This window comes from Schistocerca nitens, chromosome 3 (genome assembly GCF_023898315.1).
Source record: "Schistocerca nitens isolate TAMUIC-IGC-003100 chromosome 3, iqSchNite1.1, whole genome shotgun sequence".
NCBI lineage: Eukaryota > Metazoa > Arthropoda > Insecta > Orthoptera > Acrididae > Schistocerca > Schistocerca nitens.
In genome coordinates, this window is record NC_064616.1 from 220,306,852 (window position 1) to 220,321,529 (window position 14,678).

Sequence of the window (14,678 nt, forward strand, 5' to 3'; positions counted from 1 at the left end):
AAGTATGGAGCTTGGCTAGCTTTCAGAATGCACTTCCTTTTTCTAGCTGTAGGAAAAACACTCACTCACATGCACACACCTGTCTCCCTACATTGTTGTCTGTTGACTGCCAGCTCTTCACTGGCCCATTTTGAGTGTTCTGGAGAACTTGCATGATTTTGGAATGGGTCAAGGTATTTATTTATTCATCCATGGATCATCTTGCAATGATACAGGATTTGTGATCATAATACAATGAAAATTAATAGCTGAAATGTACATACACATAGAATATATGTGGGTGGTTTTACAAGGATAGACAAGTGGTCAGCAGTGGCCTTGGTAAAGAAACTGTTGCAGCATTTGCCTGAAGTGATTTGGGAAACCTAAATCACAAGGCCAGACAGAGCAAACTCTATCCTCTTGAATATGTCAGTGTCTTAACAACTATACTGCCTCATTCGATAGATCTCTTTTGCAAAATATTCTTTTGATTATACACAATTTGCACAAAGTAAACTAAATTTTAACTAATTCTGTACTCTGTATAAACATGCAGTTGACTAAATATTTTACCTCCTTAAGTTAAGTACTGGTAAGCAAGTATCTTATAATTTGTTAAAACAGATTTCTATATGGTGTAAGGGGTCTGCAATGGCAATGCTGTTACATGAAAGTTACTGGCTTTTCAGTATTATTTTCCACCTGTGTGAGCTATTGCAAATGAGATCAATGAAGTTCGCTACTGCAAAGTTGGTTCAGATGGAGGTGAAAAAGAAGACAGATAAATGCATCAGGAAGAAAAGTAGCCGGCCGCTGTGGCCGAGGAGTTCTAGGCGCTTCAGTCCGGAACCGCACGGCTGCTACAGTCGCGGGTTCGAATTCTGCCTCGGGCATGGATATGTGTGATGTCCTTAGGTTTGTTAGATGGAAGTAGTTCTAAGTCTAGGGGACTGATGACCTCAGGTGTTAAGTCCCATAGTGCTTGGAGCCATCTGAACCATTTTGAAGGAAGAAAAATAGAAGGTGGTGCAAGGACTGTGATGTTGGCCTTAGTGTCTCTAGGATTACCACACCAAAATAATTATACCACACTCATAGAAGATATTCTCATTTTGAGGTATTCAGTTGTAAATATTCCTATAATTTTTTGTTAATTAAGAAAAAATAATAACTGTACTACTCAAGAGAGAGAGAGAGAGAGAGGACACATAAAACTTTTTTTTTCTCAATTGTATTTTTTGTGCTAATTATACCACTTGTCTGAAATATTTTTACTAAAATAAGCTCATACTCCTGTAATACAGTTACTTTTCCTTTTGTAATGATGCAACAATCATGTTCCTATCATGATGTATTTTTCAGTGTCGGTTAAAACTGAGTGAGGTGACACAGTGATTAACACACTGGACTCATATTTGGGAGGACGACAGTTCAAACCCATGTCCGGCCATCCTGATTTAGGTTTTCTGTGATTTCCCTAAATCGCTTCAGGTAAATGATGGGAAGGTTCCTGTGAAGGGGCACGGCCGACTTTCTTCTCTAATCCGATGGGACTGATGACTTCGCTGTTTGATCCCCTCCCCCGAATCAACCAACCACTCAGTTAAAAGGAACCCAGAATTATGAATAAATGCTTCACAGAGTTACTTGCCACACCTGATTTGTATTCAGTCTTAGGCTTTTGTCAATATCCTCCATTATTATCATCAGATTTCAGTATGCTGTTAAATAGTTCATTCAGCTGGCCAAATTATGCCATGTAGATGTCATGAATCACGGACTTCATATACTACTAGAGATTATGTCAGTGTCCATGACTGCAGAACATTTGTAGCAATGCTGATTTCATGAATGATTCAATGTATTTCTCTATTGCCTTTCAGCGTCAAGTGCCCATTTCCATGGACCACTATGGATGTAGCTGCTGTCCCAATATTTTGATTTCAATGGCTTCTTTGATGATCATGTTTGTTCATGAGACTGTGTTTGGCAACAGCAGATTTGTTAAAATCAGTGTTTAATGTGGTGTCAGTGCTCTCATTCTAAAATCTTTCGAATTGACTAACCAATGTAATTGTTACCACATTCACTAGATATTTTATAAATTCCAGGTACACAGAGACAAAGGCTGTTTTTTACTGGGTGCAGCACCTCTTTAATTTTTGTGGGTAGTCAGAAAAAGGATTGAATGCCATGTCTGCCCAAGAAAGACCCTATTTTATTTGTTGTAGCTCAGAAAAAAGGACGACTGCTATAGGCTGAAGACACCTTCTGATGATTGAGTTCCTCTGTGTTTTCGTTTGTACGAGATGGCTAACTTAATATCTTGATCACTATAGCTATTCTTCCAGAATACCATTCTTATATATCTGATCTCAGTGATCTTTGTGACAAACAGTTTCAGCTCTGTGTATCAGCATGTTTAAAACTGCTTCTTTTGGGCTGGATGATGAAAACTTTGTGCACTAAGGTACAGGTCAGTATCTGCTGGCTTCCTGCAAACAGCCATAGCCACATATCTGGTTTTCATTAAAGCAGGAGGAAAAAAATGCAGGAAGTTGTTGGGATCCTGAGATTGAATACATTATATTTTTACTCAAGTATGACATGGTTGCTGTAGTGGTCTTCAGTCTAAAGACTGGTTTGATGCCGCTCTTGATGCTAATCTATCCTGTGCAAGCCACATCACTGAATAACACTGTTCGACATGGGTTCTATTTCTGATATTAAAGTTTGTGCTTCTAGACCATTTTACCATGGAAAATTCAAATATGTAAACAAAATATCATTGTCAGGGATACTTTTTATGTAATATGTATATATATGTATATTCACAATTTAAGGCATACACAGAGACGTTGTAGAGAAATACGGGTATGTTGCCGTATCTAATAGTGATAGAACGTGATAATTTCTTGTGCAACAGCAGGTGGGAAGAATCAGACATCATTAGGTTATCCCCCGCCACACCTATGTAATTAAGACCACCTGAAACATCTCATTAACTCGAACGGCGACAGCTGGTCGCTGCCTCGGCAGTAAAGCTTCACGCCTCCTAGGGGCAGGTGCATCGAGTTTACAACAGTGGTGTTAGCCGTAACTTGTGTCAGTCTTAACGAGTGGTTTTTTTTGGCTGACAAGTAACTGTGTGTCATATTTCCGAGCACTGTTGAATCTTTTAGCTCCTGTGTGTAAACTGATAGAGCCTGGTGCTGAAGGTAAAACGACTGCTTGTTTTTACACATCAGCGTTCCTCTAGTTCCCTACTATTAATTTAATACAGGTGTATTACCAGAGTGGTACTTTTAAATTTGCACAAATCCCACGTCGTCGTGGATGTTTATATAAGCCGGACAACTTCTGCTACATCTGTGGGAAGTTCACTTTTGCCAGAAATAGGAAGAAAATTTCTTCAGTCAGAAAGAAAGCATACAAACATTACTTTGGAATAGAGGTAGGAGACAAAGATAAAGAATGGGCACCACATTTCTGTTGTGCTACATGTTGCTGCAAACTAATTCAGTGGTGGAAAGGTAAAGAGAATGTGGCGTTGTTTGCTGTTCCCAAGTTGTGGAGGAGCCTAAGGACCATGTTACTGATTGTTATTTCTGTCTAACAAAAATTCAGGGTTTTACAAACAAAAAGTCGAAGAGGCACATTGTTTACCCAGATCTGCCTTCAGCGAGAATGCCAGTGCAGCATTCCGACAATCTTCCAGTACCTTCAAGAGCCCGAGGTCAAATTCCGAGTGACAGTGAAATAAGTAGTACTGAAGAAATCACAGATGATGATTCTTTATATCACTGCACAAGTGAGTCATCGCCACATTTGTTAACACAGGCAGATTTAAATGATTTAGTACGTGATCTAGAACTAAGTAAACAAAAGACGCAGCTGCTTGGTTAAAGATTACAATAATCTACTGCACCAAAGTACTAAAATCAGTGTGTTCAGGCACAGAGAACATGCCTTTATTTCTTATTTTTCAACTGACGAAGCACTGACATTTTGCAAAGACGTTGCTGGCCTGATGAAAGTGCTGAACTTTACTTATATTTCACAGGAATGGAGACTTTTCATAGATGCACCGAAAACAAGTCTGAAGGGTGTTTTGCTCCACAACGGAAATAAAATACCATCTGTTCCAGTAGCTTACGCTAGTTTGACAAAAGAGAATTACGAATTCGTTCAAAGGAGCTAAATTCATTAAAATACAATGAACACAAATGGAAAATATGTGCAGATTTCAAGGTAATTGCTATGGTACTGGGAATGCAACAAGGCTACACAAAGTATGCCTGTTTTCTTTGCGAGTGGGATAGTCGAGACCGAAATTCTGACTACGTGAAAACGAAATGGCCTAGGCGAAGATGGAAAGTTGGCGAAAAGAATGTACAACGTGAAAGTCTGGTAGCTCCTGAATATATACTACTTCCACCACTTCACATCAAACTTCACCTGATGAAACAATTCGTGAAGGCCATGGATCCAACAAGCTGTGGGTTTGCATATCTAGCTACCAAATTCCCCCATCTTTCAGCTGCAAAAATGAAGGAAGATGTATGTGTGGGCCCACAAATCAGGGAGCTGCAGAAAGATGCAAATTTTGAAGAATGTTTAACTGATAAAGAAAAAACCGTATGGGACTGTTTCAAGATGGTGTCGGAAAACTTCCTTGGAAGAAGAAGAGCTACTAACTACAAAGAAATGGTGATGAATATGATAAAAGCATATCAGGATTTGGGGTGCAATATGTCTTTGAAGGTACATATGATGGACTCTCATCTGGACTACTTCACAGAGAGTTGTAGTGACGTATCGGATGAACATGGGGAAAGATTCCATAAAGACATTTCTACCGTAGAAAGGCGCTATGAAGGGAAGTGGGTACCTTCTATGTTAACAGATTATTGCTGGAATATCATTCGAGAGAAGAAAGATTCACAATGCAAGAGAAAAAAGTGGCTCATTGTTTGTCAATTTTCTGTAATTTCTCATGTCAAATAAATGCTTTAACGTGTATACACAAAGGTTACTGTGTTATATGTTAGATCCCACCCTCCATTAATGTGATGAACTTATAACATCATAAAGATGTGCATTTGTTATTCGAATTTCACCTCACGTTTGCTGCACTATATCAGCAACTGAAATGAGAAATAAAATTGCGATTACTCATAAACTATCCCTGACAGAAAAAAACCAAAAACAGTTTTCAATTCAGCACTCAAAATACAACTAGGATCACAATATTTTTTATCAGAAATGGAAAAAAAAGGTTTTTTTTGTAGAACAGTGTAACTAGTGCAACATGCATCCATTTGAACCTGCTTGCTGTATTCAAGCCTTGGTCTCCCTCTGCAATTCTTACTCCTCCCTCTCCCTCTCTCACTCCCTCTCCCACTCCACAGTTCCCTCCATTACCAAAATGACAATTCCTTGATGCTTCAGGATGTGTCCTATCAGCTGATCCCTTCTTTTTTTTAGTCAAGTTGTGCCATAAATTTAATTTTTATTTATTATCTGCTTGAAATACCCATCTAATCTTCAGCACTCTTCTGTAGCACCTCATTTCAAAAGCTTCTGCTCCTTTCTTGTCTGAACTGTTTGTCATCCATGTTTCATTTCTATACGAAGATAAACTCCAGATAAATATCTTCAGAACAGACTTCCTAATGCTTAAATTTAGATGAAACGTTATCAGATTTCTGTTTTTTAGAAATACTTTTCTTGCTATAACCAATCTACATTTTATACCTTCTCTAATTCAGCCATCATTAGTTATTTTGCTGCCCAAATAGCAAAACTCCTCATTTCCTTACCTAATTCCATCAGCATTGCCTGATTGTATTCAGCTACTTTCTATTATCTTGTTTTAATTTTGTTGATGTATATCCTATAACCTCTTTTCAAACAGTATCTTTCCATTTAATTGCTCTTCCAAATCATTTGCGGTCTCTGACATACTAATAGTGCCATCAACAAAGCTCAGAGTTCTTTTCCCTGAATTTTAATTCCCTTTCCAAATTTCACTTTAACTTCATTATTTTCTTGCTTGTTGAAATGACTGGTTAACATTGGAGATAGACTACAACCCTGTCACACTCCCTTCTTCACTATGGCTTCCCTTTCATTTCTTCAGATCTTATAACTGTTGTCTACTTTCTGCATAAATAACCAATCACTTCCTGTATTTTATCCTTGCTACATTCAGAATTTCAAAGACTGTATTCCAGCGAACATTGTCATAAGCTTTGTGTAAATTTACAAATGCCATAAATGTAGGTTTGCCTTTCTTTAACCTGTCTAGGATAAGTTGTAAGGTCAGTATTACGTCACATGTTCCTTCATTTTGCTAGAACCCAAACTGATTCTTCCCACTGTTGGCTTTTACTGATTTTCACATTATTCAATAACAGGGTTGCCACAAGTTCTGTAAATCAGGGAATTTCAAACGTGTTAGGGAAATCAAGGGAATATCAGGGAAATTTGAAAAAAAAAACACTAAAAAATATTTTTTTTTTTGTCTCAGTAGATGAAATGGTTTGTTGACTGAGATGCCATGCATTGTCACTGGCTGGGTGCAGCTGAGTACGTGCACCGCTTCCCTACTCCCCCTACTTTCAGAAATCAGTGAAGCTTTTTAAATCTGTCTTATGACTCAAAGGAAATGTGTATTTTTGTCACCAAATGTATTTCGTTTCATTGCAATAAAATAACAACAATGGTTTTAATGAAACACATATACCATTTTGCTTGCCTTCTCCATCTAAAAACAATTTATTACAAAAGATGTTGATGTTAGTACTTAAGATTTTTGCTCACACGGGGGAGAAATACAGAAGACCTTACATTTTTTTGTCAGCTTATGCCTTTACTTACCCTTGAGATCTCAAAATTTGTCAGGGCAAAATGCTAAAACTTGTCTGAAAATCAGGGAAATATCAGAGAATTTCACTTGGGGAAACTTGTGGCAACCCTGAATATATAATTTGGGCCAGTTTTTTGCAATGATGGCTTATTAAACTGATGATATGGTAGTATTCTCAAATATCAGCACTTACCTTCCATGGAACTGGAATTATTACAGTCTTTTTGAGGGTATTTCACCTGTCTCATAGATCTTGCACACAAAGTGGAATAGTTTTATCATAGCTGACTTACTCAAGGATATCAATAATTCTGAGGAGATGTGTATTCCAGATGCTTTCTTTGCCTTAGATCATTCAGTGTTCTGTCAAATTGTTCTCACAGTATCATATCTGCCATCTCATCCTCATTTACTTCCTCTTTGTATAATATTGCCATTATATATATTCCTTCCACCTTTCAGCTTTACCCACTTTGCATAGTATTGGCTTGCCAAATGATCTCGTGCAGATGCTACTCTTTTCTCAAAAGGTCTCTTTAGTTTTCCTATAAGCAGCATCTCTTTTTCCCACAGTTATGTGTGCTTCTGCAGTCTTGCCATTCCTGCTTTGCCTTTTTGCACTTTCTTTCAATCTCATATTCACCTTTTTCATTTGTTGCATTTTTACAGTGTCGTCTTTCGTCAGGTGAACTCAATATCTCCTGTGTTGACCAGGGATTTCTACCAGGCCATGTTTTTTTATGTATATGACCCCCTGCTGCCTTCACTATTTCATCTCACTAAGCTATCCATTAATCTTTTATTGTATCCCTTTTCCATGTTTCAGTTGCCTAATGGTGCCTCTAAAGCTATCAACAACAAGTGGTTCCTTCAATTTATCTAGGTCCAATCTCGTTAATTTCCACCTTTTTTACAATTGTTTTAGTTTTAATCTGCAGCTCAAGATTAATAAATTATGCTTAGAGTCGAAATCTGCCCCTGGAAATGTCTTACAGTATAAACTCTGGTTTCGAATTTTCTGTCTTACCACTATAATCAGTCAAAACCCTTTCAGATTCTCCAGCCCTCTTACATTATACAACAGTCATACTTGTTTGTTAAACAAGTTGTGAGTAAGTTATACTCTGTGCAGAATTTTACCAGGCAGCTTCTGCTTTCATTCCTTCCACCCAGTCCAAGTTCTCCTACTGTTTTTCCTTCTCCTCCTTTTCCTTCTGTTGATTTCCAGTCCCCTATTACAATTACATTTTAATCTCCATTAACTACCAGACAATTTCTATTTTCTCATCATACACTGTATCAACTTTTTTATCATTGGCAAAACTAGTTGGCATATAAACTTATACTACTGTGTTCGGAGTTAGCTTCATGTCTGTATTGGCTACGATAATTCGTTCACTATGCTGTTCACAATAGCTTATCAGGATTCCTATTTTCTTATTCATTGCCCCTATGTAAGTTTGTATTTACAATCTTTTACTCACCTGACCAGAAGTCCGTTTCTTCATGTCATCGTACCTCATTATTGCTCACTATAACTAATTTCAACATATCCATTTCCCACTTTAAATTTTCTAACCTACTTATCCAGTTACAGTCTCAGTCTGTAACATTCCACTTTCTATCCTTTAGAACGTTAGTTTTGGTTTTTTATTATGACAAAATTTTCCTGAATACTTCCCACCAGTAGATTCGAGTGGTGAGCTATTTTACTGCTGTAATGTTTTTATCCAAGAAGATGGCATCTTCATTTGACTGTGTAAAAGAGCTGCATGCTTTCAGGAAAAGCTGTAGCTTTCCCATGCTTTTGGCCATTTGCAATACCAGTACAGCAAGGCCATGTTACAAGGCTAGATCAGTCATTCATCAGCAACTACTGAAAAGGCTGCTGCCTCTCTGTAGGAAACGTTGGTTGGTGTGTCCTCTGCACAGATGCCTCTCAATTGTGGTTGCACCTAGGGTTTGGCTATCTGTATCATTGAGGCATGGAAGCCACCTCACCTTGGCAAGGTCCATGGTTCATGGGAGACAAGTGAGGGACATACACTGTTAACCTAAAGAACTTTGAGTAAAAGTTGACACAGCATTGTGAGGGAAAATTACTGGAGAATGCAGAAGCACAAATTGTGGCTGCAGTTCACCATTAAGGTGTTACTTACTCTTCAACAATTAGTAATTGTGTGGTGGAAATGTATAAGATTATTCTTCAACAATTAGTAATTGTGTGATGGAAATGCATAAGAATTATCAACAAACTAAGTACACATGGAACAAAGTTAAGGTAAAATAATATGAACAGATGTGTGAAATGAGGCTATGTTGGATGTGTATGGCAAATATGGAATGCTTTTCAGGGACCATATTATAATGTCCCCAACAAACAATATATAAGCTATGTTGTTGCTGCAGTGCAGGATAGTAAAATGCAAGAGGGAGGTGTGCAATAATTTATAAGATGGTTCAAACAGAAATACAAATGGCTTTTGGAAACAAACAGTGTGAGAAGTACATAAGAACATATATCTGATGTAATTTTAAATTGGAGATGAGACGGTTATGTCTTGTCATTGGCTAACAATCTGGCTTCAAAATTTTAAACTGTTGCAAAATAATTTATTACTTTTGCAGTTCTAGTGAAGGCATGTTGTTAGATTCTGTAGGACTAACCCCAGTGGGAAGTATTATTAAAATGGTTTGTCAGAATGGGTGAGATCTGTGCTGAATGAAACTCTTTGCCAAAATAAGATTGAAAGCAAGACTCTGGACTTTAATACTAACATTGGCAATTTGTTTACAGTGCTCTATGATCTTGGGTATCCAACATTGTCCTGTGGAACAAGCCAGAGTTTAAATCTGCTACTACCAGGATCATATTCTTGAAGTCTGCCTGACCGCTGACTGCTGTATCACACTTCAGCATTCAATTTTTGTCTGTAATGTAATTTTTATGCCAGTGCACACTCCACTATTGAACTGAGAGATTTTATTTTGAAACTGCATCTGATTATGACTGAAACACTTTCCTTTGTAAGCTTTCTTGAAGGTTGGCTGGGCTTACAGAGATCAGGAAGAGATCCTTTGTAGAAATTGGAAAAGTATGGTACAGGCAGTGGCAGGTTTAACCCGGCGGTGCACACACCTGGAAACAGGTCGGCAGTACATGCAGCTGGTCTCACAGTCCCTTGCAGTTTCTATCTTTCTGAATTTTCATTTAGATGTATATTATGGAGGGAAGCGTTATTAAATGAATTAATATCATTAAAAATCAGTTTAGTAAATATATTTAAGGGATAAATTTAATATTTTGGTTCAAAATATTTACACAAATGGAGATACATAAAATTTAGTTGTTATCAAAATAATGCATGTATTCAATCAGATATTTTGTCGATACAGTCTTGGTACACAGTAACAGAATGTTCAAGGCAAATGTATTTCTTGCAGTTCTTACAAATATATCTTGTTTTTCTATTTTTGCTTCTGCAGTCCACACACCGTCCTCGTGAAGTCGCAGTTGATTCCACTTCAGAAATTTTCACACTGCAAAGCTCTCCAATTCTCTCAGTTATCTTCCTTGGCATTATTTTTGACATTACTCTTTGCTGAAGCTGATCATGCAGAAGTGCAAAAGAAATCTGCCTCAAAAACTCTCCTCTTCGCACTTGTTCTGTCTGATTTGAGTTGAAAATAATAACAGCATTTATGTCAGCTGTGTTCATGATGCTGTAGAAAACAACCATTGGCCATCTTCTTGTGTTTCTAGCTACATTATATGTTGCACTCATTCCGTCTACAACGTCAACTCCACCCTTAGTAAGGTTATAGAAAGTGATAATTTCTGTTTTTTTATCATTTCCTGTATTTTTGTCAATATTTCCATTGTGGGGCATCGTTGACAGTAGTAATACCACTCTATTTCATTTTGGCACATAAGAGACTAAGGTTCAATTTTTCTGAAACCCAAACATAGATGACTTTTCTTGTCGGTTTTTAGTGTTAATAAATCCCCTTGGGACTTATCTCTGGTTCTTCCTCAGGGTAACAACAATGGTCGTCTTCTTCGTAATCAATGTGTTTGCAAGCTCATAACTTGTAAAATAAGTGTCGCAAGTTATGTTGCAGACTGTATTCAGGATAGGTTGCAAAGTCTCTGAGCAAGTTCAACTGGTCTGTTGTCTTGTCTGTAAGGGCCTTCAGGCTGTTTCCCAACATACATCTCCATGTTGAATGTGTAAAACATTCTGGCATCCACTGCTGCAAAAATCTCTACTCCATACTTGTTTGACTTATTTGGCATGTACTGTTAGAATCTGCATCTTCCACGGAATGCTTCTAGTTTTTCATCAACTGTCACATATTCAGAAACTGTATAAGCCTTCTGAAAATTTTCAACAATTAGACTGAACACCTGTCTTATTGCTGCCATGTGATCTGTTTTCTCGCTTTCCATTCTCATTTGTTTATCGTCGAATCTGAGGCATCGAAGGAGAAAACGAAATCTGTTTATGCCCATTGTGAGATGAAATATTTCAACTCCAGTGCCATCTGTTTGCCACAAATCTTGTAGACTCAGTTGATGGGCACGCATTACACCAGCATGGTACAATAATCCCAATAAGGCCTTTATTTCAGCTTTATTAGTTTCTTGTGCATCTCTTTCCCTCGAAAAGTTTCCCTGGATACTTTGAATGTACCCATTAGTACAGTCAATGAGTATGTGTATAATGTTTTCAACAGAAAACAGTTCCCAGCTCTGTAGATGATTTGTAGCACTTTTCGCAGCACCTTTCATACTTGGTAAATGAGTTATGATGTTATGACAACGTGTGCGGGAGTTCTTTGGCGGAGCACGTGAGACCCATACTGTTGCGTCTTTACCGACAAACACATCACTGTCAGCACCACAATTATTGTCTTCTGATTCATCAGTCGACGTTTTTTGTTCGGTGCCGGAATCACTTTTCCATTCTGGGTCCTGGATTTCTTCAAAGTCGATTTCTCCATCTTGAGAATCACCAGCGTCACTTTCAACCATTACTTCTTCAATCAAGTTCCTAATTCTCTCCTCCTGTGCCTCGTAAGAATAAGCCATGATGCAGTTACAACACTTACAACACACTAAAATAAGGTACAAAGTGCGAAAAAATCTGTTCTACCACTAAACTAAGCAGATACCGCAAATATGCTCGCACGTGAATAACCTTGGTGGAGCTAACAATAAACTGACACCAGTGCACGCGGCTGGCCTGTGAGACCCTAACCTCTTTGTTGTGAGCTAACCAGAAATGCTATTGTTGAAATATCAGATACACTACACCAAATAACTCCTATTACACTCACTTAAAGGTACTGGGAAGATATCTTCTTGGAAACAAGTTTCAGACATTGCATTAATGTGAAAATATTCTCCTTGGTCTGACTGACCACCTGCGTGTACTGACAGGTTAAGCTTTAATTATGCATATGACACATACCTGGAGGGATAGAATGGTTGAATGCTTTTGAAAAAGGTAGATAATTGAGTGACGTGAAGAAAGTAGATTAACTTTTGGGAGGAGGAAAGTTAAAATTCAGTAGTACAGCCAGCTTGATTTAGGTTTTCCGTGATTTCTGTAAATCACTTAAGGTGAAGCCACAATGGTTCGTCTCCCATCTTTCTCCAGTTGAGCTAGTGCTCAGTCTCTAATAACCTCAGTGTTAATAATATATTAAAACTCCCAATTTGCTTTCTAAAGGTAGAGAGTCAGTATAAGTTCCACGCTGTTGCTGTTGTCTTGAGTCTCATTTTAGTACATGCCGAATTGCTGAGTTCATAGGCTTAGCTCGAAAAAATTAATTATTTACACACACACACACACACACACACACACACACACTTTTTACATGAAAGAACCGATTAAAAAAAAAGCCTAGTGAGAAATGATATATTACAAAGTAAAGTAAAACACTAATCATAATGAACCAATTAACATATAAAAAAAGATATTAAACAAGCTATGACCACGTCCTTCTTTCCATGTTATTCAATGATGTGGAAATTAGCAGGTGTCATGTAGAGTTTTGGAATCTAGGAGAGAAGCAGAGCAGTTTTATGCTATGATTTATGAGACATGCATGGGTGGATCATATGATAGAGCAGTTCCTATTGAAAATTGGAGTATAAGTCTCAATTCCAGGTCGCCTTCAGCTTCAATGTTTCATTTTAGTTCTCTGTATTATTATATCATCAACCAGTGTCGTATTTTGTTAACAGTCATTTTTTTTGTGACAGGGAAGAAAAATCACTTCAGGTGCCAATCACCTATGATGAACCAGTCCCAGGTAAAAATTATTCATAGTTTTCATTGTGTAATAGGTATTGGGGTAGTAAGTTGTGCTTGTTTCACTTCTTTGTTATAATTTTGGTATGTTACATAAAATCTGGAAGCATTTCAATTTAAAGTTATGATCTTAAAAATCTATGTTAATCAGATATTGGAACTGGCATTCTGTGTCTCTGTCTCTGTCTCTGTCTCTGTCTCTCTCTCTCTCTCTCTCTCTCTCTCTCTCTTTCTGTGTGTGTGTGTGTGTGTGTGTGTGTGTGTGTGTGTGTGTGTGTGTGTGTTCCAGTAATGTAATCTTTGCAGCAAATATTGATTTTGAAGGTGCAACAAAACCAGATGACGCAGATGTAAGACCTACGAGGGATCCACAGGAAGAAAAAGCCGAGGGTATGGAAGTGCAGGCTGTTGTTGATGTACCACAATTTACAGAAAGGTACCAAGTATGACAGAAAATGTTTCTTGAAAGTAAGGATTAATAGCTTTGCAAATTCTCCCACCAGGATCACACAGTTTTTAATTGCTAAGCACTAATTATGTATGTAAGATATCTGAAGTTTTTTAAGTGCAGTAATGTTTGATATTAAAATAATATATACTACTTGAAACAAAGTGATAAGCCTAAAGAAGTATTTGTATTGGCCTGACACTGCTGTAACATATTCGCTGCTGCCAAAAATGAATTGCTATGTGATACTTCAATTTATTAATGTGCTGATCCATTTTCTTGTAGCTCCTCTAGTGATGTGCTATGGTACTGCACATGATTACAATGTGTACCAGAGGTGCAGATATGTCTGGCAAAATAAATAAATAAATTTTGTAACCTTAATATTATGAGGTGATAATTAAAACTTTATGAGTATCCCTTCTACTGTTCTAGCCAAAACACAAGGAAAAACTTGGTCATAAAAGAGACACAGTTTATTGGGTCATGGAGTGACATCAGCAAGAACACAATGAAAGTAGTTTACACATCTCAAACGCATTTAATAAGTTGGGGCCCAAAGGCTCATGCATACTGTTATAAAGACACATCCACGTAGGTTGATGTGCTGCACACACATGGCAGATGTGGTGACGACAGTTGGGGACCAGGCTGCCCCCTGAGGCTGCCTCAGGTAGTTGTGGACATACCCTTGGAATGTTGGTGGGCACTACACTTGCCATAGTGGCCCGACTTATATCTGTTGTGGGTGGTAGGTATAGTAACCTGTGGGTTACTACACTCCTCCTTTCTTGCGGGAGTAAAACACAGCACCATCGTCCATGATGCTATGACTAACAAGATGTCTGTGGCGATGAAGGGAGCAGCAGCTCAAGGCACAAGAAGTTCCTGTTCCAACCGGACTGGGCCCACACAGATTAAAGTGATTGGAATGAGGGCACCCTCACCACTCACAGACCCCAAGGTGACCAGAGGTCGGGACCTGTGACAGTGGTTCTGGTAATGGAGACCTGGCTTCCTTCCCTGCTGATGGTGGCACCTGCTCAGCCCAGTGGGA

The 14,678-nt window shown here is 38.1% G+C and overlaps 1 protein-coding gene across 1 annotated transcript in view; it reads left to right on the forward strand.

The window, feature by feature from the left end:
* The window catches only part of LOC126249154 (uncharacterized), a 325,728-nt gene that overhangs the window by 258,896 nt on the left and 52,154 nt on the right, over positions 1-14,678 (forward strand). The window contains exons 13-14 of the mRNA XM_049950809.1: positions 13,125-13,174; positions 13,498-13,609. Coding sequence (XP_049806766.1) covers positions 13,125-13,174; positions 13,498-13,609 — 162 coding nt within the window. The remainder of the gene's footprint in view (positions 1-13,124; positions 13,175-13,497; positions 13,610-14,678) is intronic.